The following is a 27,374-nucleotide window of genomic DNA, read 5'->3' on the forward strand; positions in this document are numbered from 1 at the left end:
CTCAGTCTGCACACAGGAAGGAGTCGCCCAGCGCTGCTGTAAGCTCCTGTGGGTGGGGGCCTTGGAGTCAGGCAATAATGCTGTCAGACTGAGCCGCGGCTCACTGTTACCATTGGGGGCGGGCATTACTCGCGGCTTCCCGCAGCTGCACAGAACTTCAAGCTCCGAGTCCGACTTGGGGAGGAGGGGAGGCGGAGCTGACACTCAGACACCGGCGCTGCCGCTCTCTAGTATAGATTATGGTGGCGGATGGTTGCGCCCCAGGTCATCCTGCGCTGTATGCAAGGCACACAGCGCACATACCTAGTTACAGCCCTGATGAGAACACATTATTATTCTTCATAAATGTGTACTCCTCATTTTGCTAATAGGTGTCCAGCTACTAAAATTATAATATAACAGACAACTTGGCATGTATTTCCAAACACTACCATCTTTACTTACATGTGGTGTGTATTTCTTTAAATATACGGTTGTGTAATATTGTTTTAGTTTAGTTGATTATTTACACACTGCAGGTGCTGTATACTGTATATTTAGACAAAATTAAATTCAGTGGCAATACCTGGCCACGTTGGTGTATAAGGCTAATTGCAGTGACATGACGTGTTATACTGTGTTTTGATGCTAAGAGTCCTCATTTTAGTTAACATAAACTAAAACATACAAAAATCTGAAGTAAAATATTGTAGTTCAGAAAACATGGGAAATCTGTAATGTTTTATTGAGCTAATGTACCATTTTTGTCTTGTATTTTTATTTTCGGTAAAGGTAACAATTTATAACAATGGCTCAAGTTACATTCAGTCATGTCTGTGGCGATATCCTGAGGGTATTAAAATGTCAAATTAAAAATTCATGAGTTTTTTACAGGCTGCTGTGTACGATATATAAGGAAAACCAGACTAACTGTTTTAAGGTCTTGTCTAATAAAATTAAGCCTGAGACGTTGGACATTTTCGGATAATCTATTACAATAAACCATTAAGAATGTACTATACATGTGTTGTGCACCCTCTACTGTAAATAGAAGGACATACAGTTAATAAGTAAAGTAAAGCCATAACTTATATGACAGATATTTATAGAAACATACGATTGTCAGCAGAAAAGCATACCACTGCCTATTAGGCCCCCTGTTTTTGTTACAAAAGACCTCAGAACTCATAATTAGGTTAGCTTTAAGGCTATCTCAAGAATGTATACATTCCCCTATGGTGCCAGACTGTACCACTCTGTTGGAAGGCTAGTCTAGTAGTTAAGCTATCATGGGAGCCCTCTTGGTGAATCAGTCTTCTTCATACAGTTCTTAGTGCCTGTACTATTAATCTAATACTGTTCTTACCAAATAGAATACTTTCCTCCTGAACCTTGTTAAAATTCCCCACTATGTACTAAAGAAAGAAGCCTCTCTCAGTTATAAAACTCCACGTCATTGTCAAGTCTTTCATTGGAGTTCATCTGTATCAGCCAGCACAAAAGCAGACATTGAGGTAAGTTTTTTTTAGAACTAGTGATGTTGCCCATAGCAACCAATCAGATTCTATCTATTATCTTCTAGAAGCAGCTAAGTAAATGTTAAGTAGAATCTGATTGGTTGCTATGAGCAACACCACCAGTTCTAAAAAAAACTCCCACTTTAGTAAATTTACCCCATTGTATGACTTGATCATTTCTGTATTTACAGCTGATCATGTGACCCAGAATATTTTATGTTGTGCAAAGACTGTATACATGAAGAACAATGACAACCATACGTAAAACACTCACTATAGGAACAAGAAAACAAGAGATCTGGCCACTGAAAAGGAATGCATAGAAACATTGCAAAACATATCCTTTATTGATAATAGAAATGAGGAAAAATGTATTGTTAATCAAAGATTAAATGGAAGTTAGACATAGGCTCTCAACAAGGTCCCCTTCGTAAATGTATAATATTACTTAATTATAGTACTTACTCCTATGGTGCTCACGTGGATGCATTCACGGTTTATTAAAGGAGTCACAGTGCGGCGGAAACAGACTAAACTTTATATGCTTCTCCAGGTGCATAGTAAGGCTGGATTGTCGATATTTCACATCACTATACACATATGTTGTTGTCACGCTCACAGACATATGCACTGGACAAGAATAAAACACTCATACTGTACTCAGTGTCCAGCACAGATAAACCACTAAAGTTAGACATGACTTGACTCCGGTATAGTGGGAGCTGTGCACATTCAGCATGCACATGAGAGCACAGTATAATCCAACATGCTCAGCAATCATGGGCAAGTTTGTGTACATACCAAACGCTCAACATGGAGTTTTACTCAATGTCTGCCAGTATTTGATTTAGTTTGGATTATAACCACACACTTCATCAGACATCACAGATAGTTCCTTAGGTACTGTTACTGGTATGGAACAAGGACATAAAATCATGGTGTATAATACTAACTATATTTAAACTAAATAAAATTGCTTTCTTCATTGTCTGCTGTTTAATGTATCCTTGAATAGATATTGATGAATGCCAGGACACAAGTCTATGTGGTCATGGCCAGTGCAGAAACACACGGGGATCTTTCACATGTACATGCAATGACGGCTACAAACTATCTGCTTCTGGGGACCAATGTGAAGGTAAGACATGTACACCAGCAAATATGGTTTATAACATCACACATAGAGCTAATTACATATAAGAGTTATATGAAGGTAGAAATGTGTAATTCAACATTTCATAGTGCTGGCAGTGGCACTAGTTATTAATATTGACCAAAGTGTCTTTTGTCCCTTCTCTTTTGGTAAATGCAGGGCTGTTGACAGCATAGATGGGTACGGGTACTGGAGGGGGTGTGGTCAAAATCTAAATGGGGGTGCGCCATAAAAGCTGCGGAGGTTGCCACAAAGAGGTGGTATGTGGCACAGAACTGCCACTCTGGGCTCACATGAACCCTGGCCCCAAGCAGAACTGGCTTTTGGCGCTCAGCCAACCCGATCCCTGGGAAGGGGCCGAGCTGCGTGGTTATCTTTTACATGTTCCACTCTGAGAGACCGCAAGAGTTCTCAATTGGGATATGCAGCTGATCACTGTGGGAGTATGCTGCTATCCTATGTCGGCATATAGTGTAACAGAATAGTATTAGTATCATGTCCAGAAGCCATGTTTTTTTTAAAAGATTTATAGGGGCCTTTGTTTGTATCGAGTGTAATATACTGTAATTGTGTTATGGTTATGTCCAGTGGGCAGGTTATGTTGAGCAGGAAGCAGGAGTAGTGCTCTGTGGGCTAGATGCATCATCGCTTGGAGAGTGATAAAATAGAAAGGGATAAACTACCAGCCAACCAGCTCTTAACTGACATTTTACAAACAGGGCTTGTGACACAGCAGTTAGGATTGGCTGGTGCTTTTTGTCTCTCCATTTTATCTCTCTCCAAGCGATGATGCATCTAGCCCTATATCTATATAAAGTACAATAGTAATAGTGTCATGTCTTGTCAGGTGTTGTGTCTTATGTACGGGGCTGGAGTTGAAAAGTATAAAGAGTCTTTACTAAGAACTGAAGGAGCTGTGGCCAGTGTTGTGTGGGTGTGGCCAGTTCCATGTGGGCGTGTACACCCCTACCCTATCTGCTCACCGACTCCCTAAATATGTAGAAGTAGAAATATTATAGCATTTTGTGAGGAAAACACAACTACAATTGTAATACTTTATGGCCAGCCATGTGGTCAGCTGGGCATCTGGTCATTTTCATGCTGCTATGATATTGGGCTGATTTTTATGTGGAGGCTTGGAGCTGTAGGTCCATTCACCCTATTGTTAACTGGTCCTGGTTTTGTATTCAATGTAAAAGAATTGTATCATGACTATATCCAGTGGTCAGGTTATTTTAGGTGCAAATAGTATTCTTTGTCTATATATCATGTAATACTGCACACTTATAATCTGAGGAGTTTAAATGTTAGATCATGAGGGTTGCTGTAGGTATAGTACATACTTGCCTAATTTCCTGGGATATCTGGAAGATACATAATTTCCGAGAACTCTCCTGGACTCCTGGGAGATTAGCTTAAGGTGGGTACACACTATTAGATATATCTGCAGATCAATTGATCTGCAGATATATCTATGTACGGATCGGGCAGTGTGCTGTGCATACACACAGCCCGATCCGTCGGGGACTGACGTCATGAACTGGGCGGGCGGCGAGCGCCCGCCCAGTTCACCTGTCAATCACCGCCGGCCGCCGCAGCATGTGTACGGGCGGTCGGACGACCGCCCCGTACACACACAGCGACGGGCCAATATATCGTTAGATATATTGGCTGTCGGCTGTGCTGCGCGGCCGACGCGATACGTCTGTGAACGACGGAGTTCACAGACGTATCGCCCGTACACACTGGCCGACGGTCCCGCGATGTATCGGCCGTTCAAGAGAACGGCCGATACATCGACCAGTGTGTACGGGCCTTTAGCCTCGCAGATCTCACCCATTTCCCCAGTGACGTTGGTGGTCCAGGAGCTTAATGACAGGATTTGTAGTGAACTGTGTCATTGTGGCCCCACCCATGCTGCTCAGTAATACAGATATCAGCATTGAACAGCTGAATGCGGGGTTCTGATAATGCAGTGGGGTTGCGATAATGCAGTAAACCAGCATGTCTACTCTGGGAATTCACAGAAGGGACAATGAAACCGTTGGCCAGTATGGTATAGAGTCCTCAGTCTAAATGGAACTTGATAATATTCGATTATGATTTCATCCCCTGCTCATTTAATTTTGAGTAGCTGTGATGTCCTTTGTTGGACATACAAAATCACCCCCCCCCCCTACCTTCCCAGACATGCGATCACTACTCTAGTCAACACCTCAGTATTTTTTCAATCCAAGGCCAAGGTGGCCCATGTGAAACTACTTTATGTGGTTGCAGCAGTTTTACATTGGCCATCTTGGTTTCAAATAGAGGCTAGCTTTTCCCTGGGAGCTGGCACCAGTGGGGAGGAGGCGCTTTAGGTAGGGGTTTGAGGCTGCCTAAAGGGACTGCAGGCACACACGCTTATGTTCCATTGCCAAAGTCTTCTTGAAAATTGTTTTTAAATTTGCTCAGCTGTAATCCTTGAATGTAGAGGACAGTACAGTACATTGAAAATTGTATCTTAGTAAATGTAGATTCTTACATACAGCAATGGCAAACCAAATATACAGTAGTGATGTTAGATATCAGCGGCTTACATTTTATGTGCTCAAATAACAATTTCACAAGCAAAGTTACTATTCAGAATGCCAGAATCACATATTTACAATGGAAACGTTCGTACACTGATGCCAGTCAGCTAAAGTACAGTAGTTGTAGTTGCGCTACCATGCTGGGTCTTGTAATTCCAAAAAAGCTGATCAGCTGCAGCTGTCTCTCTGAGCTACAATAAACATTATTCACATGCTCTTATGGTCCCTTCAGAGCAATTAAGTGTAACACAAATATCTCTTTGTTGCTATCATGAGTTATCTACATGTTTGAATATATATTTTGTGTAATATTGGTTAATGAACCATTTACTCTAGTCTCATGAAACCACCCATCTTTATTTGGAACACTTTGAAACTCTGAAAACATATGGCAGGTTTACATTAACGAATGGATCAAAAGTAACAAAAAAAGCCCAGAATGTCTTTCAGCAATTAGCTTAACGTTAGGCAGATATACACTATTATACATATGATGCCTAATCATAACAGACAGAAACATATTATAAACAAACATCTGCTTGTGGGGCATTGATGGTTCTCCCTTATTCATTTCCCATGTGTTTTCCACTTCAAATGGAAAAATGACAAATGAATTATGTAAAGCAAACATTTTAGTGAGAGCCTATGTTGCTGCTGTATCTGTAAGCTTGATGACTAACTCTTTAGGAATCGGGAGGGATATAATATCTTTGCCGGTTGATTCATTCGATTTGCTATCTTATCACATTCTGCTAGCGACCGCTGAGGCATTGTGGCAACATTCTAAATATAAAAAAAAGTATTACACTTTAATTTCTCCTGGCTAGAATTATCTGCATTCACTTAAAGAATACTGATAAAGTTAAAGCGAAGCCCCTATGAAAATGTTTTGGTTAACTGTATAGTCTCTAGTAACAACACAAAATAACAAATAAGGAAAAGTCACTTATTACTATAGAAATACACAGGCTTACAGCATAATTACAATAAACAGAGCAAAATTGAGACGTGTAGCATAATTTTTGTCCAAAAATATATTGGCCCATTCTCATACAGCAACAGTGATCTGTCTTGTTAACTTTGGTGTAAACACTAGTATATATTGGGCGATTCTCTGTAATGCACGGGACAGCTACACAAATTCAAATGACATACTTCTCCAAAATACCAAGATTTTAGTGGGTCTTAAGTTATAGGGTAAGGCATTGCTACTGAGTAATTAAGTTTTCATATAAATACAATTTCTTAACAGACTAGTTTAAAAAGAAAAAATATTAAAAGCGTGTGATGCACGGTACCTTGGGGGTCATTCCGAGTTGTTCGCTCGGTATTTTTTTCTCGCAACGGAGCGATTAGTCGCTAATGCGCATGCGCAATGTCCGCAGTGCGACTGCGCCAAGTAAATTTGCTATGCAGTTAGGTTTTTTACTCACGGCATTACGAGGTTTTTTCTTCGTTCTGGTGATCGTAATGTGATTGACAGGAAGTGGGTGTTTCTGGGCGGAAACTGGCCGTTTTATGGGTGTGTGTGAAAAAACGCTACCGTTTCTGGGAAAAACGCGGGAGTGGCTGGAGAAACGGAGGAGTGTCTGGGCGAACGCTGGGTGTGTTTGTGACGTCAAACCAGGAACGACAAGCACTGAACTGATCGCAGATGCCGAGTAAGTGTGGAGCTACTCAGAAACTGCTAAGAGGTGTCTATTCGCAATTCTGCTAATCTTTTGTTCACAATTTTGATAAGCTAAGATTCACTCCCAGTAGGCGGCGGCCTAGCGTGTGCAAAGCTGCTAAAAGCAGCTTGCGAGCGAACAACTCGGAATGACCCCCCTTATGTTTACTTTCTGGAGAATCACACTATTATACAAATGGGCTCTCTTGGAAAGGACGGTTGTAGAGTATATCGGTGCAGTAACAGGAGGATTTTCTATCCTGTGCTGGCTCCTTTCCCCGAACATATGACCTCATGACGTCAAGGGGTGGAGTTCTATAGGCTGCACTGTGCATGTCTGATGCACCCTAAAGACGCCCCAAGTGGCTCTGGAGTGACCGACACCCAGCAGCATCCCAGGCACTCCACAAGCCAAATACAGGTGCCACTGGGCAGTGACGGCGCTGCCCTCTAGGCCCTGTACCCTTGGTGGTGGTGGCACTGCTCACACATGCCTAGTGAGATTTGGTTTCAAAATGATAGTAGTAAATTCTAAAATGACAGTACACAATTGACTCACAATATATGTCTGGTCAGTGTTATTAATATATAATAAAGTTACTATTTACTGTACAAATACAATTGAAGCCAGATATAAATGCAAAATTAAAATACTAACTAAGTTCAAATCAATACAAACATCCGTTTGTTAAAGATCAAATTGAAATCTGCAGTCTTGCAAATATCTATGTGATACTGCAAATATATTGCAGCAGCCATGTTACATTAATAATAGTGTCCATATGAGGGATTCGGATGCCCTCAGCCAACCAGAAGTGGACACTAATCATCACAGTTATCAATAAAAATTTTGCACCAGGGTTGAGTACCCGTAATTGATCCATCTCTTAGCAAGCACATACATGTCTTCCTTGCACTGTCAGACTGGAGCATGAAGGGCCTACTGGGGGAATGTAGTCTTAGGGTCCATGTTTAGGGGTGTGGCCAGTCTCCAGAGGGGGTGTGACCATCTGCCACAGATGCTTGGCTAACCATTAGAGAGTGCATGGTCTAGGCCCCTTGATAAATATATATATATAGTATATACTGCTAGTGCATGCATGATAATGTACCAAATTAATGACAGCATTGCACTGTAGTGAATACACCATAGTCCTGTGCAGTATAAGAATCAGAATCAGCTTTATTGGCCAGGTATACTTGCGTATACTAGGAATTGTTTGCAGTTACAATGCATCGCCAAATAACAGCATGGAGGGGGGTTACTTAACATGGGCCCTCATTCCGAGTTGTTCGCTCGCTAGCCGCTTTTCGCAGCAGTGCACACGCTAAGCCGCCGCCCTCTGGGAGTGAATCTTAGCTTAGCAGAATTGCGAACGAAGTATTCGCAATATTGCGAAAAGATTTTTCTTTGCAGTTTCTGAGTAGCTCCAGACTTACTCTTCCAGTGCGATCAGTTCAGTGCTTGTCGTTCCTGGTTTGACGTCACAAACACACCCAGCGTTCGCCCAGACACTCCCCCGTTTCTCCAGCCACTCCCGCGTTTTTCCCAGAAACGGCAGAGTTTTTTCACACACTCCCATAAAACGGCCAGTTTCCGCCCAGAAACACCCACTTCCTGTCAACACACTACGATCACCAGAACGAAGAAAAAACCTCGTAATGCCGTGAGTAAAATACCAAACTTCTTAGCAAATTTACTTGGCGCAGCCGCACTGCGAACATTGCGCATGCGCAGTTAGCGGAAAATCGCACCGATGCGAGGGAAAAGAACGAGCGAACAACTCGGAATGAGGGCCATGATACGGAACATAACGTGTAGACATACATACATATATACATAGCATATATTACTACGGGAACACTGTGCAAGATAGTATCATAGCTTCAGGCATTTTAGACATTGTTTAGTAGCTGAACAGCTAGTGGGAAGAAGCTTTTAGTGGTTCTGGTCGACTTGGCGGGAATGGACCTATAACGCCTGCCTGATGGGAGAGTTTCAAACAGGACGTGGCCAGGGTGTAGTTTGTCCGCCACGATTTTCCCACTTCTTGACTCTGGACATGTATATGTCGGGACAGAGGGGAGATCGGCCCTGACGACCCTTTCTGCCATCCTCACCCCCCTCTCTAGCCGCCGTCTATCACAGTCTTTGTCAGCTCCGTACCATACTGTGATTGATGAGCACAGGTAACATATGTGTAATGTATAGTACAAATGATCAGTCTGGACCCTGATCTCTAGATGAGGAGGTGGGCCCCCAGGCAGTGGGGCCCACTGAAGGTTTCCTCTGTTCCCCTGCCAGTTGGGCCAGTCCAATCCCGCTTCCTTGTGGCTAGCATAGGATGCATATAGAATATGCTTCTATTGTACTTTGGGGTTGATGTATCAAACCGTGTAAAGAATGGACAAGTGTGCCGATTGCAGGACACTGGGACGGTCCTCTCAAATCTTAAGGACTGTCCTACAGAAATAGAGATACTTAATAGGTGTGAATCTGGTGACAATTTTCTTGTAGTACATACTGGAAAGCACATGCCTTTGCTAACACAAAAGGGATCTCGGAGCTTTAGCCTACGCTCCTGAGAATCTGGAAGTTCTTCCAATATTCTAGGAGTCACATGGACATTCTGTCAGATTTGGTAAATATGCTTTTATCACATATGCTTTTGAAGGGAAAGCATATTACATAAGTTTTAAATACAAAACTGTACTTTTTTGATGGAACTGCATTATAGAACCATAAAATGTATGTATTCTGCACATGTAATTAAATAAGTCTGTGTTTTACATGTACAAGTAATTGTGATGCCATTTGTACATGGTTTATATGTTCCTGAAACTGAATGACATTTGGCATTCATACAGTACAAGACATTGTTTAATTTTAGAATGAATTGATCTGTATGATTGTTCAGTATTAGTACAGTAAGTGAATACAGTAGCTATACATTTAAAATATTTATAAAATGATAAATAAATGATATATACTGTATATACACACTGTAAGCTCAGCAGTTCTTTGTTTTGTACTATATTCTTTCTTTAGCCTCCACATTCATCTCTCCCCGAGCTCTTCTGCCAGTTTAATTGAGTAGTAATAGTTCTCTCACAATACTATATTTTGGGAGCATGTCCTAGAGGGAATGGATATGTGTGAAATAATTAGAGGGTGGGTTATAATGCCTCTAGCAGATTCAACTCACTAAATTTGGACTATGTGTAGCTTATACATTCCCCCGATACCAGGGCACAATTAAACAGAGACATATTTGAGGTTAGTGGCCCCTCTAGTTTAATTCCCTCATTATTATTTTCCTTTAAAAAAAAAGAAAAACACTTTTCAACATCTCTTGCAAATCCGAATGATGTAACTGTCCCAAGTCTCTTGCCTGTATTGACAGGGAATGTGTTTTCTGTTCCAAAAATTATAATTGCATTTGCATGGAAGTTTCTACCAGGATCTGTTCACATATTTTAGGTCTAGAGTTCTGTCTGCAGCCAAGTAAAACTGTACATCAAGTACACTCAGAAGATTGCTGGATATATCCTGATATTAATGCACACTTTACTATGGCTCTTTCTTTTGATACAACAAAGCAATTACACTGTGTCAAGCTACAGACTAACATAGTCTAACAATGATGGGCCACCCAATGATGAAATAATTACTCTTTCCCCCAAAACGTTGATTGCAGACATAGACGAATGCCAGGAGGCTGATGCCTGCCAAGGAGGAGGAAGCTGCTACAATACGGATGGGTCGTATGTATGTACTTGTCCAGATGGCTTCCAGCTCATAGATGGAAGAAGGTGTGAAGGTATAGTAAAGCCATGGAAAGCAGAAATCCTGCAGCTTTGCAGAAAGGAATTGTGGAAAAGCACATTGTACAATTAGTGTTCCCAATGGTCAAATAAACAGATATTTAAAAGAAGGGTATTACCGAAAATACAATGGTCTTGTGTTCATTAAAACATGTGTAGCAGTTATAATAATTGATAAAATTTTAATTTCTTTATGCTCCTGTAATTAAAAAAAAAATCTATTTATTTTACGCTCCTATTGACTATTTTGCTTTTACAAAGCTAATACTGAGCAGTAACTATCGTGGTGTGAAATATGGTAAGAGAGATTGGCTATCACTAATGTATTGAGACATTTGCATTAATTCATCTTGAATCTCTGGTCTTCTGTGCCCTTACCATGATTTGTTACTAGGACACGTTGAGTTATGTGGCTATACAGTATATATTGCTTTTTCCACTTATAACGCAAGCATAATATTGTTTTCCAAGCTCAAGCTTTAATGGGTGTCTGCCAAAGTGTCACCATTTACACAAGACTTAGAAACAGCAAATGCAGCTGATGAAGAAACCAGATTTGTCATTAAAGTTTCTGTAAAACAAATCTCATAGGAAGTACAGTATGGAGAAATGTCATGGTGACAATAAGCGTTACCTGTTCATTGCTCAATCAAGCTGTGCAGAGATGTATTTGATTTTTACTAGCTCTCATTTTTGCTGACTTGAAGAGTTGGTATTACTATATTATGGGGATTATTCAGAGTTGTTAGCAAACCAAAAAAGTAAGCAGTTGGGCAAAACCATGTTGCACTACAGATGGGGCAGATGTAATATGTGCAGAGAGAGTTAGATTTGGGTGGGGTGTATAGAAAACTGAAATCTAAATTGTAGTGTCAAAATAAAGCATACAGTATTTGCCCTGTGCAGAAACAATATAACCCACCCAAACCTCAATTTCTCTGCACATGTTACGTCTGCCCCACTTACAGTGCAACATGGTTTGGCCCAGTTGCTAACTTTTATGGTTTGCTAACAACTCTGAATAACCCCCTATATTTGTATTATTGAATTATACGTTACACTATACCACCATGAATTCAGAGCATCTCCTATTATTTCAAATTTCAGTAATGTGACAGAATATTCCTGGCCCAGATCCATTCAGCTCCTGCCCATCACAACCATACACCATTTATTCAAGTCCACTCCATAATGCAATAAGCCATGTCTCTATTAAAATCCAAAAATTGATACTGTACATGCTTCTGAAAGTCAGTTGTTGCAGGACACCTACTTTATGGTTAGACGTCCCCCATTTTATTTGCCTCCAAACTGTAGCTTATGTCAATTGTATATAACCAATTGTTGAAATACCTGGTCATGGAAAAAATCCAGGTGTCATGATATAACTTTACGTTCATTGTATAGTTTTCTTAAGCTTTCTATAGAACTGACCACAAGTTCTGGCATATTTTCATTGAGGCTTATTTCCTAACTTGCAGCGAAGAGGAATGATGTGCTGTAACTCATAGCAACCAATTAGTCATAAGCAATAAGTCATTTAGTGATCTAATGCAGACTAATGAAAACTGACATGTGATAACATGTTCGATATCATAGAGATATATATATATACATTATAATTACAGGAGGATAACATTACATTACAGAGAGATACATTATTTTATTTCTGTTAATGAGAATAATTATGCAGTTCCAGAGACACACTCAAGAAACAAAATTAAAATTTTTGCAATCGTGGCAGCAAAAAACACATAGATCCGGGAACTTATCTTGGATCCTATGTGTTTTTACCCCAAAATTTTAAATTGTTCAGGCACAAAAAAAATGGGGAATAATTAAATTCCCCGGAAAGTTTTGTTTTATTAAAATTAAATATCCCCTTTAGTATTATAAAAGCTTTAAAAATGAGCCCTCTGTACAGCTATTTTGCTCATAATATTAATATTTGCATATTTTTTTCCAGATATAAATGAGTGTGAAAATCCTGAATTATGTTCTCAAAATGGAGAATGTCTCAACACTGCTGGTTCATTCCACTGTATCTGTGAGCAAGGGTTTACTACCACTACGGATGGACGGTCATGTGAAGGTACCTTTTACTTTCTTTAGTAAAAATACATTTATTGTAGGTCTTTTTTTCTGTCTTTCAATAATCATTGGTGGACTATTTAAGATAGCTGGTGAAACTTGTCACTATCACTAGGTCATAACACCAATACTTTTATTGTCATGGTACTCACACTGGTGCAAAGTACCAGCACCCTTTGGGAAGTTTTTCTACCATTACTGCTCGTATGTTCGGTCACTCCTTCCCAGAACTTCTATCTCCATACCAAATTCAAAGTTTGTTCAGGCTGTTAGCGTAACCATCTCCTGTACAATATAATAATATTTTAAGTCTACATTATGGAGTTTAATAGAAAATCGGATTATGGTTTTGTTTACCTTTTATTTTTCAATCATAGAAAAAGATGTTTTGTTAAATATTAACGTTGATAATTAAAATGTTGAGAGTGATCAAAGATGTTATATGAAGTACATTAATGCAAAAACAAATCAAACAGTAAATATGTGGTATTTGCTAAATATAAAAAAAATCAAAAGCTTTAGGGTTCCCTTAGATTTAGAGGCTGTCTGTTGCAGATGCTTCTACTGTATGGTTGTAAGCAATTTATGTGACCGTTCATTCCCATAGATGTGATCAGTCTTCCTCCAAATGTAGCAGGAGTTTTATATTACCAGAGGGATGCGGTCAATTTACCTCAAAATCCTGACTGTCAAAATACTGACAACCATCGACCGATGGTCACAACACCGACAAGGTCAAAATCCCAGCATGGTCAAAATACCAAAATTTAAAAGACAGACAAGATCAAAATACCGACATTAAAAAGACCGACAAGATCAAAATACTGACATTTAAAATGGTCAAAAAGTTGACATGAGTTTTTCATGCTTTTTTCAGTGAAACTGACTTGTTCATACTTTACCATCCCAGTGGACCTGGAGAGAGAATATAATACTGTGCTGGGCGCAGCGAGGCACTGTGCTTTAAGCATGGCAAGTGCAGAGAGGCATGCGAGGGGACGCGGTACATTTATACAGTGTACATGTTGACTTATGTCGACATACACAAAAAAAAATATGAAAGCTTGTGTCGACTTTTTAAATGTCGGTATTTTGACCTTGTCAGTATTTTAACCATTGCCCAATTGTTGTCGGTATTTTGACCGTCAATATTTTGATTGTAGGTATAGCATACTAAACCCTTACGAGACTACAGTATGTTAATTTCTCTAACGTCCTAAGTGGATGCTGGGGACTCCGTAAGGACCATGGGGAATAGCAGCTCCGCAGGAGACTGGGCACATCTAAAGAAAGCTTTAGGACTATCTGGTGTGCACTGGCTCCTCCCCCTATGACCCTCCTCCAAGCCTCAGTTAGATCTTTGTGCCCGAACGAGAAGGGTGCACACTAGGGGCTCTCCTGAGCTTCTTAGTGAAAGTTTTAGTTTAGGTTTTTTATTTTCAGTGAGACCTGCTGGCAACAGGCTCACTGCATCGAGGGACTAAGGGGAGAAGAAGCGAACTCACCTGCGTGCAGAGTGGATTGGGCTTCTTAGGCTACTGGACATTAGCTCCAGAGGGACGATCACAGGCCCAGCCTGGATGGGTCCCAGAGCCGCGCCGCCGGCCCCCTTACAGAGCCAGAAGGCAGAAGAGGTCCGGAAAATCGGCGGCAGAAGACGTCCTGTCTTCAACAAGGTAGCGCACAGCACTGCAGCTATGCGCCATTGCTCTCAGCACACTTCACACTCCGGTCACTGAGGGTGCAGGGCGCTGGGGGGGGGGCGCCCTGAGACGCAATAAAAAACACCTTGGATGGCAAAAAAAATGCATCACATATAGCTCCTGGGCTATATGGATGCATTTAACCCCTGCCAGAATACATAGAAAAACGGGAGATAAGGCCGCCAATAAGGGGGCGGAGCCTATCTCCTCAGCACACTGGCGCCATTTTCCCTCACAGCTCCGTTGGAGGGAAGCTCCCTGTCTCTCCCCTGCAGTCACTACACTACAGAAAGGGTTAAAAAAGAGAGGGGGGCACTAATTAGGCGCAGTATTAAAGATACAGCAGCTATAAGTGGAAAAACACTTATATAAGGTTATCTCTGTATATATATAGCGCTCTGGTGTGTGCTGGCAAACTCTCCCTCTGTCTCCCCAAAGGGCTAGTGGGGTCCTGTCCTCTATCAGAGCATTCCCTGTGTGTGTGCTGTATGTCGGTACGTTTGTGTCGACATGTATGAGGAGAAAAATGATGTGGAGACGGAGCAGATTGCCTGTAATAGTGATGTCACCCCCTAGGGGGTCGACACCTGAGTGGATGAACTGTTGGAAGGAATACGTGACAGTGTCAGCTCTGTATAAAAGACAGTGGTTGACATGAGACAGCCGGCTACTCAGCTTGTGCCTGTCCAGACGTCTCATAGGCCGTCAGGGGCTCTAAAGCGCCCGTTACCTCAGATGGCAGATATAGACGCCGACACGGATACTGACTCCAGTGTCGACGGTGAAGAGACAAATGTGACTTCCAGTAGGGCCACACGTTACATGATTGAGGCAATGAAAAATGTTTTACACATTTCTGATAATACGAGTACCACCAAAAAGGGGTATTATGTTCGGTGAGGAAAAACTACCTGTAGTTTTCCTGAATCTGAGAAATTAAATGAGGTGTGTGATGATCCGTGGTTTTCCCCCGATAACAACTGATAATTTCTAAAATGTTATTGGCATTATATCCTTTCCCGCCAGAGGTTAGGGTGCGTTGGGAAACACCCCCTAGGGTGGATAAAGCGCTCACACGCTTGTAAGGGCTCTACCCTCTACTGAGATGGCCGCCCTTAAGGATCCTGCTGATAGAAAGCAGGAGGGTATCCTAAAATGTATTTACACACATACTGGTGTTATACTGCGACCAGCAATCGCCTCAGCCTGGATGTGCAGTGCTGGGTTGGCGTGGTCGGATTCCCTGACTGAAAATATTGATACCCTAGATAGGGACAGTATATTTTTGCCTATAGAGCATTTAAAAGATGCATTTCTATATATGCGTGATGCACAGCGGAATATTTGCCGACTGGCATCAAGTCTAAGTGCGTTGTCCATTTCTACCAGTAGAGGGTTATGGACACGTCAGTGGTCAGGTGATGCGTATTCCAAACGGCATTTGGAAGTATTGCCTTATTAAGGGGAGGAGTTATTTGGGGTCGGTCTTTCAGACCTGGTGGCCACGGCAACAGCTGGGAAATCCACGTTTGTACCCCAGGTCGCCTCTCAACATGAGAAGACGCTGTATTATCAGGCGCAGTCTTTTCGTGGACAAGCGGGCAAAAGGTTCCTCATTTCTGCCCCGTGACAGAGGGAAAGGAAAAAGGCTGCAGAAATCAGCCAGTTCCCAGGAACAGAAACCCTCTCCCGCCTCTGCCAAGCCCTCAGTATGACGCTGGGGCTTTACAAGCAGAATCAGGCACGGTGGGGGGCCCGTCTCAATGAATTTCAGCGCGCAGTGGGCTCACTCGCAAGTAGACCCCTGGATCCTTCAGGTGATATCTCAGGGGTACAAATTAGAATTCGAGACGTCTCCCCCTCGCCGTTTCCTAAAGTCGGCTTTACCGATGTCTCCTTCTGACAGGGAGACAGTTTTGGAAGCCATTCACAAGCTGTATTCCCAGCAGGTGATAATCAAGGTACCCCTCCTGCAACAGGGAACGGGGTATTATTCCACACTGTTGTGGTACCGAAGCCGGACGGCTCGGTGAGACCGATTCTAAATCTAAAATCTTTGAACACTTACATACAGAGGTTCAAATTCAAGATTGAGTCACTCAGAGCAGTGATTGCGAACCTGGAAGAAGGGGACTACATGATGTCTCGGGACATCAAGGATGCTTACCTTCATGTCAAAATTTACCCTTCTCACCAAGGGTACCTCAGGTTTATGGTACAGAACTGTCACTATCAGTTCAGACGCTGCCGTATGGATGGTCCACGGCACCCCGGGTCTTTACCAAGGTAATGGCCGAAATGATGATATTCCTTCGAAGGAAGGGAATTTTAGTTATCCCTTACTTGGACGATTCCCTGATAAGGGTAAGATCCAGGGAACAGTTGGAGGTCGGTGTAGCACTATCTCAGGTAGTGTTGCGGCAGCACGATTGGATTCTCAATATTCCAAAATCGCAGCTGGTTCCGACGACTTGTCTTCTGTTCCTAGGGATTATCCTGGACACAGTCCAGAAAAAGGTGTTTCTCCCGGAGGAGAAAGCCAGGGAGTTATCCGAGCTAGTCAGGAACCTCCTAAAACCGAGCCAAGTCTCAGTGCATCAATGCACAAGGGTTCTGGGTAAAATGGTGGCTTCCTACGAAGCAATCCCATTCGGCAGATTCCACGCAAGAACTTTCCAGTGGGACCTGCTGGACAAATGGTCCGGGTCGCATCTTCAGATGCATCAGCGGATAACCCTGTCACCAAGGACAAGGGTGTCCCTCCTGTGGTGGTTGCAGAGTGCTCATCTTCTAGAGGGCCGCAGATTTGGCATTCAGGACTGGGTCCTGGTGACCACGGATGCCAGCCTGCGAGGCTGGGGAGCAGTCACACAGGGAAGGAATATCCAGGGCTTATGGTCAAGCCTGGAGACATCACTTCACATAAATATCCTGAAGCTAAGGGCCATTTACAATGCTCTAAGCTTAGCAAGACCTCTGCTTCAAGGTCAGCCGGTGTTGATCCAGTCGGACAACATCACGGCAGTCACCCACGTAAACAGACAGGGTGGCACAAGAAGCAGGAGGGCAATGGCAGAAGCTGCAAGGATTCTTCGCGGGGCGGAAAATCATGTGATAGCACTGTCAGCAGTATTCATTCCGGGAGTGGACAACTGGGAAGCAGACTTCCTCAGCACGACCTCCACCCGGGAGAGTGGGGACTTCACCCAGAAGTCTTCCACATAATTATAAACCGTTGGGAAAAACTCGACAGGTATTGCGCCAGGTCAAGGGACCCTCAGGCAATAGCTGTAGACGCTCTGGTAACACCATGGGTGTACCAGTCAGTGTATGTGTTCCCTCCTCTGCCTCTCATACCCAAGGTACTGAGATTGATAAGATGGAGAGGAGTAAGCACTATATCCGTGACTCCGGATTGGCTAAGAAGGACTTGGTAACCGGAACTTCAAGAGATGCTCACGGAGGATCCGTGGCCTCTACCTCTAAGAAGGGACCTGCTCCAGCAAGGACCCTGTCTGTTCCAAGACTTACCGCGGCTGCGTTTGACAGCAGGGCGGTTGAACGCCGGATCCTGAAGGAAAAAAGGCATTCAGGATGAAGTCATCCCTATCCTGATCAAAGCCAGGAAGGATGTAACCGCAAAACATTATCACCGCATTTGGCGAAAATATGTTGCGTGGTGCGAGGCCAGTAAGGCCCGACTGAGGAAATTCAACTGGGTCGATTCCTACATTTCCTGCAAACAGGAGTGTCTATGGGCCTGAAATTGGGGTCCATTAAGGTTCAAATTTCGGCCCTGTCAGTTTTCTTCCAAAAAGAACTAGCTTCAGTACCTGAAGTTCAGACGTTTGTAAAAGGGGTACTGCATATACAGCCTCCTTTTGTGCCTCCAGTGGCACTTTGGGATCTCAATGTAGTTTTTGGGTTCCAAAAGTCACATTGGTTTGAACCACTTAAATCTGTGGAGTTAAAATATCTCACATGGAAAGTGGTCATGCTGTTGGCCCTGGCCTGGGCAAGGCGCGTGTCAGAATTGGCGGCTTTATCCTGTAAAAGCCCTTATCTGATTTTCCATTCGGACAGGGCGGAATTGAGGACTCGTCCTCAGTTTCTCCCTAAGGTGGTTTCAGCGTTTCACCTGAACCAACCTATTGTGGTGCCTGCGGCTACTAGGGACTTGGAGGACTCCAAGTTGCTAGACGTTGTCAGGGCCCTGAAAATATATTTTTCCAGGACGGCTGGAGTCAGGAAATCTGACTCGCTGTTATCCTGTATGCACCCAACAAGCTGGGTGCTCCTGCTTCTAAGCAGACTATTGCTCGTTGGATTTGTAGTACAATTCAGCTTGCACATTCTGTGGCAGGCCTGCCACAGCCAAAAATCTGTAAATGCCCACTCCACAAGGAAGGTGGGCTCATCTTGGGCGGCTGCCCGAGGGGTCTCGGCTTTACAACTTTGCCGAGCAGCTACTTGGTCAGGAGCAAATACGTTTGTAAATTCTACAAAATTGATACCCTGGCTGAGGAGGACCTGGAGTTCTCTCATTGGTGCTGCAGAGTCATCCGCACTCTCCCGCCCGTTTGGGAGCTTTGGTATAATCCCCATGGTCCTTACGGAGTCCCCAGCATCCACTTAGGACGTTAGAGAAAATAAGAATTTACTTACCGATAATTCTATTTCTCGTAGTCCGTAGTGGATGCTGGGCGCCCATCCCAAGTGCGGATTGTCTGCAATACTGGTACATAGTTATTGTTACCAAAAAATCGGGTTATTGCTGTAGTGAGCCATCTTTTCTAGAGGCTCCTCTGTTATCATGCTGTTAACTGGGTTCAGATCACAAGTTGTACAGTGTGATTGGTGTGGCTGGTATGAGTCTTACCCGGGATTCAAAATCCTTCCTTATTGTGTACGCTCGTCCGGGCACAGTATCCTAACTGAGGCTTGGAGGAGGGTCATAGGGGGAGGAGCCAGTGCACACCAGATAGTCCTAAAGCTTTCTTTAGATGTGCCCAGTCTCCTGCGGAGCCGCTATTCCCCATGGTCCTTACGGAGTCCCCAGCATCCACTACGGACTACGAGAAATAGAATTATCGGTAAGTAAATTCTTATTATTTAGATGCTCTTATTATTAGCTACATGTTCCATAGCTAACATTATTCCACTCATGCTGGTCCAGGTTTGCCCATTTTTGAAGAATGGGTACAATAAGGATGATGATGCTAGAAAAGTAATGCAGCCAGGTCTGTATGCACGGTCACTATATGCAGGGGTGTTCTAAGAAAGTAGTGGACCTATGTACAAGATTACAGGTCCACTACTACAGAAGCAACATACGTTTTTACGAAAATCATTTATCCCCCTTAAATGTTACATGTTAAAAGTAATGTGCATATACCTTTAAGGGTTCATGTGTATTCGTAATAGATTAGAATACACTGACAGAGAGGTGGATATGTTAGTATATTTTAAACTATTTTATTTGTTCTCTGAAAGTTCTTAGCTATAGTATGTGGCTGTTTTATAATATTGCACATAAACAATATAAATAATAAATACTCTGACCTGCAGATGTGCTGATATGGAATGCTACAACACTCAGTACATTTAAAGATATTTAAGCGCTATTAAAATGTATAATGGTAATGGGTCAAATCAGTATAAGGGTATTCGGGAAATGTTAAAACATACAGTGCCTTGCTAAAGTATTCACCCCCCCTTGGCTTTTTACCTATTTTGTTACATTACATACTGTAATTCATTTATTTTTTTAATCTGAATTTTATGTGATGGATACTGTATGCACAAAATAGTCTAAGTTGGTGTAGTGAAATGAGAAAAATGTATATAAAAAATAATTTTTATAAATAAAAATTTGAAAATTTGCATGTGCATAGGTATTCACTTTGCTATGAAGCCCCTCAAAAGTTCCGGTGCAACCAATTACCTTCAGAAGTCACATAATTAGTGAAATTAAGTCCACCTGTGTGCAATCTAAGTGTCACATGATCTGTCAGTATAAACACACCTTTTCTGAATGGCCCCAGAGGCTGCAACATCACTATGCAATAAGCATCGCAGGGGCGGATTGGGAACAAAAAGCGGCCCTGGAAAAATTTGTACTAGTGGCCCCACATGGGCAGCACCAGAGGTGTAAGGTCTAGCCATAAGCCATGGCAGCAGCTCCCTCCCCCCAAGACTTTCCAGATAGTTGGCATGTCCAGCATCAAGGGGGAAGTTAAAAAGAAATAAAATTAAATATTCTGAGCACATTACATGATACACCTTCAGAATTTAGTAAACTATATAATTCTTTAGAAAGATATATTTTCTTGCTTATTACACCAACCGTATCCCAATCTCTATTCACTCAATCTTATATGTCAGCCAAGCAGGCAGACAGAGCATACACTAGATCATCTGCAATCACAGGCTAAGTGGCAAAGTAATTTTCAGATATGCAAATTATTTTGTATCTTATTCATCATGTCTAAAAAAAAAGGACCACATGTCCTCAAACAAAACAGGCCCCCACGGTTGCGTCGGCCCACCGGGAATCTTCCCTGTGGCCAATCCGCCTCTGGGATTTACACCATGAAGACCTAGGAGCTCTCCAAACAAGTCATGGACAAAGTTGTTGAGAAGTACAAGTAAGGGTTGGGTTATAAAAAAAATATCCAAATCTTTGATGATCCCCCGGAGCACCATCAAATCCATCATCTTCAAATGGAAAGAACATGGTACCACAACAAACCTGCCAAGAGAGGGCCAGCCACCAAAACTCACAGACCGGGCAAGGAGGGCATTAATCAGAGAGGCAGCACAGAGACCAAAGGTAACCCTGAAGGAGCTGCAGAGTTCCACAGCAGAGACTGATGTATCTGCGCATGTGACCACAATAAGCCGTATACTCCAGAGAGCAGGGCTTTATGGAAGAGTGGCCAGAAAAGAGACATTACTAAGTGTTAAAAATAGGCATGTGTACGACTCCCCAAATGTATGGAGGAAGGTGCTTTGGTCAGATGAGACTAAAATGTAACTTTTTCGTCCACCAAGGAAAGCACTATGTCTGGCACAAACCCAACACATCCCATCACCCCAAGAACACCATCCCCACAGTGAAACATGGTGGTAGCAGCATCATGCTGTTGGGATGTTTTTTCAGCATCAGGGACTGGGAAACTGTTTTGAGTCAAGGGAAAGATGGATGGTGCAAAATACAAGGATATTCTTGAGCAAAACTTGTTTCAGTTTGCCTGTGATTTGAGACTGGGACGGAGGTTCACCTTCCAGCAGGACAATGACCCGAAGCATACTGCTAAAGCAACACTCGTGTGGTTTAAGGGGAAACATTTAAATGTGTTGGAATGGCCTAGTCAAAGCCCAGATCTCAATCCAGTTGAGAATCTGTGGTCAGACTTGAAGATTGCTGTTCACAAGTGGAAACCATCCAACATGAAGGAGCTGGAGCAGTTTTGCCTTGAGGAATGGGCATAAATCCCAGTGGCAAGATGTGGCCACTGTGTAGAAGATACTCCTGAAGAATGAGTGCTGATGTCTCATCAGCTGACTCCACAGTATCCAGTTGCAATAGAAGTACAAAACGGGAGTGTGGGGAGGGGGTGCAGAGACACTAATACCCCTTGCACACCGCAAATGCCGGATCCCACCCGGGAATTGGAAACGGGTCCTTCCCGGGTGGGATCCGGCATTGGACGCTACAGCAGGCTTCCCTGACCCGGCAATATGCCTGGCAGGTTGCCATAGCGGTGGGGGGTGGAGCCGGCAGTGGGGGTAGAGGCGACGCTGGGAGATGAGCTTATCTCCGCACCGCCTCTCCCTATCTAGTGAACGGGTCCAAGGTCGCATTGACTCGGAAACCCATTTATGCAGCCACTGACCCGGTATTCAACCCAGGAATAACACTGCTTTATTCCCGGGTTGAATTACCGGGTCAGGCGACCCGGGAATTCCACCATGGTGCTTTCACACCTCATGCCGACCTGTGTCGACCCGGAAATATGCCGGGTCGATACCGGGTTATTTGTGCGGAGAGAAAGGGGTAAAAGCTGAGCCAATGGGTTACTGCGGTAGCTGTGAAAGATAGTGGGTGCAGGATGGACGGCACAGGGCTTCCATGACTTACAGGCCTGTGTGCACTGCACACCCATGATAGATGCGCCACTGAGAACATGATTAACATCTACCCTCTACATCAGCGTTCAGTACTCATCCTGTTTCTCTTGCAAGTACTACAGTGTGTGGAACAGAAATTCAGTCTAACACAAATGCTTAGAATACAGTATGTACTTTCAAGTAAGTAAAGGAAGGACATGAGGAACAAAGAGAGCCTATACTGTACTTCAACACAACTGTGACCTGCTGCCAATAATAAGTCTATGGCAGCAATAGGATGACAAGTTTAAAAATAGATTATCATTTTACAGCAGAATTTTAAAAATCAAGCGTATGTGGGGGGGTTTTTATAGTCAGGTCATAAACAAAGGTTCATAATGAATTTCATTTCTGTCTAAATTACATCCAGACCGCAAATGTGTGCAGTGTGGAATATTAACCAGCAACCACAAACGCTATGAATGTGGGTGTCCATACATCCGTTCATGTCAAATGTGTGGATGTCTGTGAAAGGTTTGCTGAACAAATTTACTGATCAGTACTTTCCCACCAATATACTGCGAGATGAAATTCTCACACAACACACGCCAGTTTTATTCTAAATGTTTACACCAAAAAAGACCTACATCTTTTCCCAGAAAATTGTAAAAGTGTAACAGAATACCAATTTAGTAAAGCCAGGTGTTAAAGTGAGACTAGTCGCTTCCAAGGGAACACCCTCAGTGTCAGCCCAAAGTCAATAACAGGCAGCATAAAACTTCTAGACACGTTATAAAGAATGGTCAAAGCTGAAACTGCTCTCTAATAGCGTTTTCAAATAACGTGCCATTCAAAAGAAACAATCAATGCTGAAAATTAAAAATTCTCACGCATGTAACTAAAGCTTTGAAAAATACAAGCTGTCTGCATTTTATGGTTTTCAACTGTACCCTTTATTAAAGGTCTTCAAAAGCTTGATACTAATGGTACCTGAGGTGACCAGTGGTGTCATCTTCCAAGCACCACCTTCTCCCTGTACTGAGAAGCACACTATAATAGTGAGCAAGGGCAAAGTTATGTAGAAGGTAGAAAGTGAATAACTTTTCTCCACCCAGCCCCCATCTCAAACTGTCATCACATGTTTTCCTGTTGTCAGCCCGGAGTAGCAATAGTGACAGGATAACATTTAGGGTCTAATTCGTGTTTGTATGGAAAAGCATTTGCAAATTTTTAGGCTACGGAATTGCTAATCATCGCAAGTGAAGCTGGCACCCAGAAAGAAGATAGACGCCTACCGGGGCCTTTGCAAACTCATTTGCAAGTTCGTACACATACGCAGTAACGGGCAACATCAACTGTTAGGATAGTCCTATGGTTATGCTGACTGGATACGGCTGTAGCGACACAGGAGTTATGTTTTTTTGCATGTGCATGATTGCAGCTAATGGCAGATACATGCCCGAAAAGGGCCATGACACACCTGCTTTTTTGCTTCCACTTCCCATTACCGCTCCTCAACAGTCACTTCCTGTCAATCACCCTGTGATGAAATGCACACTGCAAGCAGAATCACAAAGGCACCTTTACAAATGCGCAGTGCGTTTGCGACACATGTGCAGTCTGGCTTTAAACGCTCAGTTGTATGAACATTGGCATTATGTGCCATCAAGAATTAGGCTCTTAATTCCTCAGTGCCAGCCCCACATTGTGTTGCCTCTCCCCAGTGCAACATGCCACCCCATTTTGTTTCATTCATTAAAGAAATACTGTACAAAGTGCCAGGTATAATAAACTACTGTTTCACAAACCACATGAAATCCTGCCAGACAGACCACCAGAAAAACAAAGATGATTCTGAAAGGTGAGAGAGCTGAAACCGCAGCTATCGTTCCTGACAGCATGTTATTAAGAAAAATAATCGAAAATAACCCTCCATTTCCTTTAGCTGGGTTGTCTGACTTAGCATTGTTCCCATGCCTCTTGTAGCATTAACCGCTTCCTGATACCCCTGGCCATCGAGATCCTGCTGTCGGTCTTCTGACAGGATCCTGACTGACGGTAATATGGCTGCATCCCCCTGCAGCAGCACAGAGCCGCCAGAGACCCTGTAGCAGGAGCTGGACTTTTGATATTCACTATAGAGGGACTTTTTGAACTTACTATATAATACACATGATTACTGAAGGGTCGATATGCATAATACATATTAGGGGTTTTCAACTCCAGTCCTCAGGTACCCCCAACAAGTTGTTTTGAGAAAACAGATTAAATACTGACCCAGATGAAGACCTTTACATGTGCTACAGTGACTACAAAGGCTTTGACTGTGTCAATAATGAAAATATCTGGAAAACATTAACAAAAATGGGCATATCAGACATCTAATTATCCTCATACAGAATCTCTATATAGATCAAGAAGTTTTAGTTCAAATAGATTAAGGAGAAATAGATTGTTTTAAAATCAGTAAAGGTGTGCGACAAGGCTGCAGTTGTTCAACCTGTATGCAGAAAAAATCATCAAAGATTCAGGCCTATAAGAAGAAATGTGGGTGTAAAATTGGTGGGAGACTTATCAATAACCTACGTTAGGCTGATGATACCATATTGCTAGCAGAAAATTAAGAATTCTGAAAATGGGCTTGCACCTTAATGAGGAGAAGACAAAGATTTTAACAACTGGCAATCTAAGTTATTTTCACTTACTGTAAATGGAAAAGAAATTGAAAAAGTAGATAGTGTTAACCTACTGGGATCACTAATCAACACTAAAGCAGCAAGCAGGCCAGAAATCCGAAGATGAATAGCACTTGGTAAAACAGCCATGAGGGATCTTGATAAGATATTCAAGTTTAAAGATGATGCATAGATAGTGCTCGTTCAAGCTATGGTTTTTCCAGTAACGTCATATGAGTGTGAAAGCTGGACAGTCAAGAAGCAAGATAGGAAGATTATTGACGCTTTGAATTATGGTGCTGGAGACGAATATGACGTATACCATGGACTGCCCGAAGAACAAATCAATCGGTATAAGATGAGATAAAACCTAAGCTCTCCCTAGAAACACAAGTTACAAGACTGCACCTTTCCTACTTTGGACACATCATGCAAAGTAAGGGATTCCTAGAGAAAGACATTATGCTTGGAAAAGTTGAAGGCCAATGAAAAAGGGGAAGACCGGCAGCGAGATGGCTCGATCCCATCACAACAACTATGGACACCACACTATCAACACTGAGCCGCTTGACCAAAGATAAAAATTTGTTCAGGACAGCTAGCTATGGGGTCGCCCTAAGTCAGCATCGACATGACGGCACTTGACAACAACAACAACTGACCCAGATAGTAAATCTCCTTTGCATTATTAAGAAAACCCAAAATATGAGGACTAGAGTAGACAAATCTTGATGTAATCACGTAAAGATGCATTGGTGTATTCCTGCATGCTGCTTAAAAAGTCCCGACTGGCTGTATTTCATACCCAACCAACTGCAGGGTCTCTGGTGGCTCTGTGTCTGCAGGGTTTCTCTCATGCTGCAGGGTCTCTGGTCGCTCTGTGCATGAGGGATCCCACTGCTGCAGGGTCTCTGTCAGCTCTGTGCTTGCAGTGTCCCTCTCATGATGCAGTGGTGGCTTTGTGCCTGCGGGGTCCCGCTCATGCTGCGGGGTCTCTGTCAGTTCTGTGCTTGCAGGGCCCCTCTATGCTACAGGGTCTCTGGTGGCTCTGTCTGCAGCGTCCCTCTCATGTTGCATAGTCTCTGGTGGGTCTGTGCCTGCGGGGTCCCTCTTACGCTGCAGGGTCTCTACTGGCTCTGGGCCTGCAGGGTCAGGCTCATACTGCATGGTCTCTGGTAGCGCCTGTGCCTGTGGGGTTCCTCTAATGCTACAGAGCCTCTGTCAGCTGTGGGGTCCCTCTAATGCTGCAGTGGTGGCTACTAACCATCTGTTAGTAAATGTGTGATTTAGTCCCTGAAACCCAAAATCTATCAAAAATCAACCAAACATCGAACAAAATCGAACAAAATTGACATTTAGTAAATATATCCTCTGGTTTCTAGAGAGCGCCAATAGGAAAAAGTATTATCAATACCATCATTTTTTTTGGGAAGCGTGGTGATTCCTTTTACTATCTTTTCTGGCTGCCCTTTCAGAATCTAGAGCGCACAGATTAACTTTTACACTATTCTATCAATCCCTATAATTTGCAATATGAGGTAAATTATCCCATACATAGTTACTACAATAAATAACCCCTGATGTTTATGTTACACATTAAGGGTACATTTAGATATAACCGTGCATACTTTATGTGAATGGCTTTGTGAGCTGTCTTTCTCCTGCTGTGCTCGAGACTTCACTTTTAAACACCAAACTGGAGTTCTGACAGGTTACTGACAAGTATTACAGTGTTGGTTGCAGTGCCGTCTACTGTATATTTAATAATTCTCTAGCACAAGAGGCTTTCCATTTTTTTTCAATGAAATTCTGGCAGCTTTTGCAAGCAGCATTCAACTGAGTTGACCAGAAAGCTCCTGTTCAATATTTATCTATTCTGGCTGGTATTTCAAGAACTGCTGTGAAGTGGTTTTGACTCTGGACACACTAGAGAGTTGTTGGAAACTAAATGCTTAGACTTATTGTTGATCTTGTTACCATCTGGTAGATACATTTCTGCTTTTAAAAGGCCCTTACCACAGGCCTGCTATCTGAATTACACAATATATCTAATGCTCCTGTAGACTCCTGTCTTACG

The 27,374-nt window shown here is 42.8% G+C and overlaps 1 protein-coding gene across 5 annotated transcripts in view; it reads left to right on the plus strand.

Annotated features, from left to right (window-relative positions):
• The window catches only part of LTBP1 (latent transforming growth factor beta binding protein 1), a 660,590-nt gene that overhangs the window by 505,527 nt on the left and 127,689 nt on the right, over positions 1–27,374 (plus strand). For all 5 annotated transcript variants that reach the window (XM_063917963.1, XM_063917960.1, XM_063917961.1 and 2 more), the window contains 3 exons: positions 2,512–2,634; positions 10,590–10,712; positions 12,683–12,808. In XM_063917963.1, the coding sequence (XP_063774033.1) occupies positions 2,512–2,634; positions 10,590–10,712; positions 12,683–12,808 (372 nt within the window). The remainder of the gene's footprint in view (positions 1–2,511; positions 2,635–10,589; positions 10,713–12,682; positions 12,809–27,374) is intronic.

The sequence above is a fragment of the Pseudophryne corroboree genome, chromosome 4, assembly GCF_028390025.1.
Source record: "Pseudophryne corroboree isolate aPseCor3 chromosome 4, aPseCor3.hap2, whole genome shotgun sequence".
NCBI classification, from domain to species: domain Eukaryota; kingdom Metazoa; phylum Chordata; class Amphibia; order Anura; family Myobatrachidae; genus Pseudophryne; species Pseudophryne corroboree.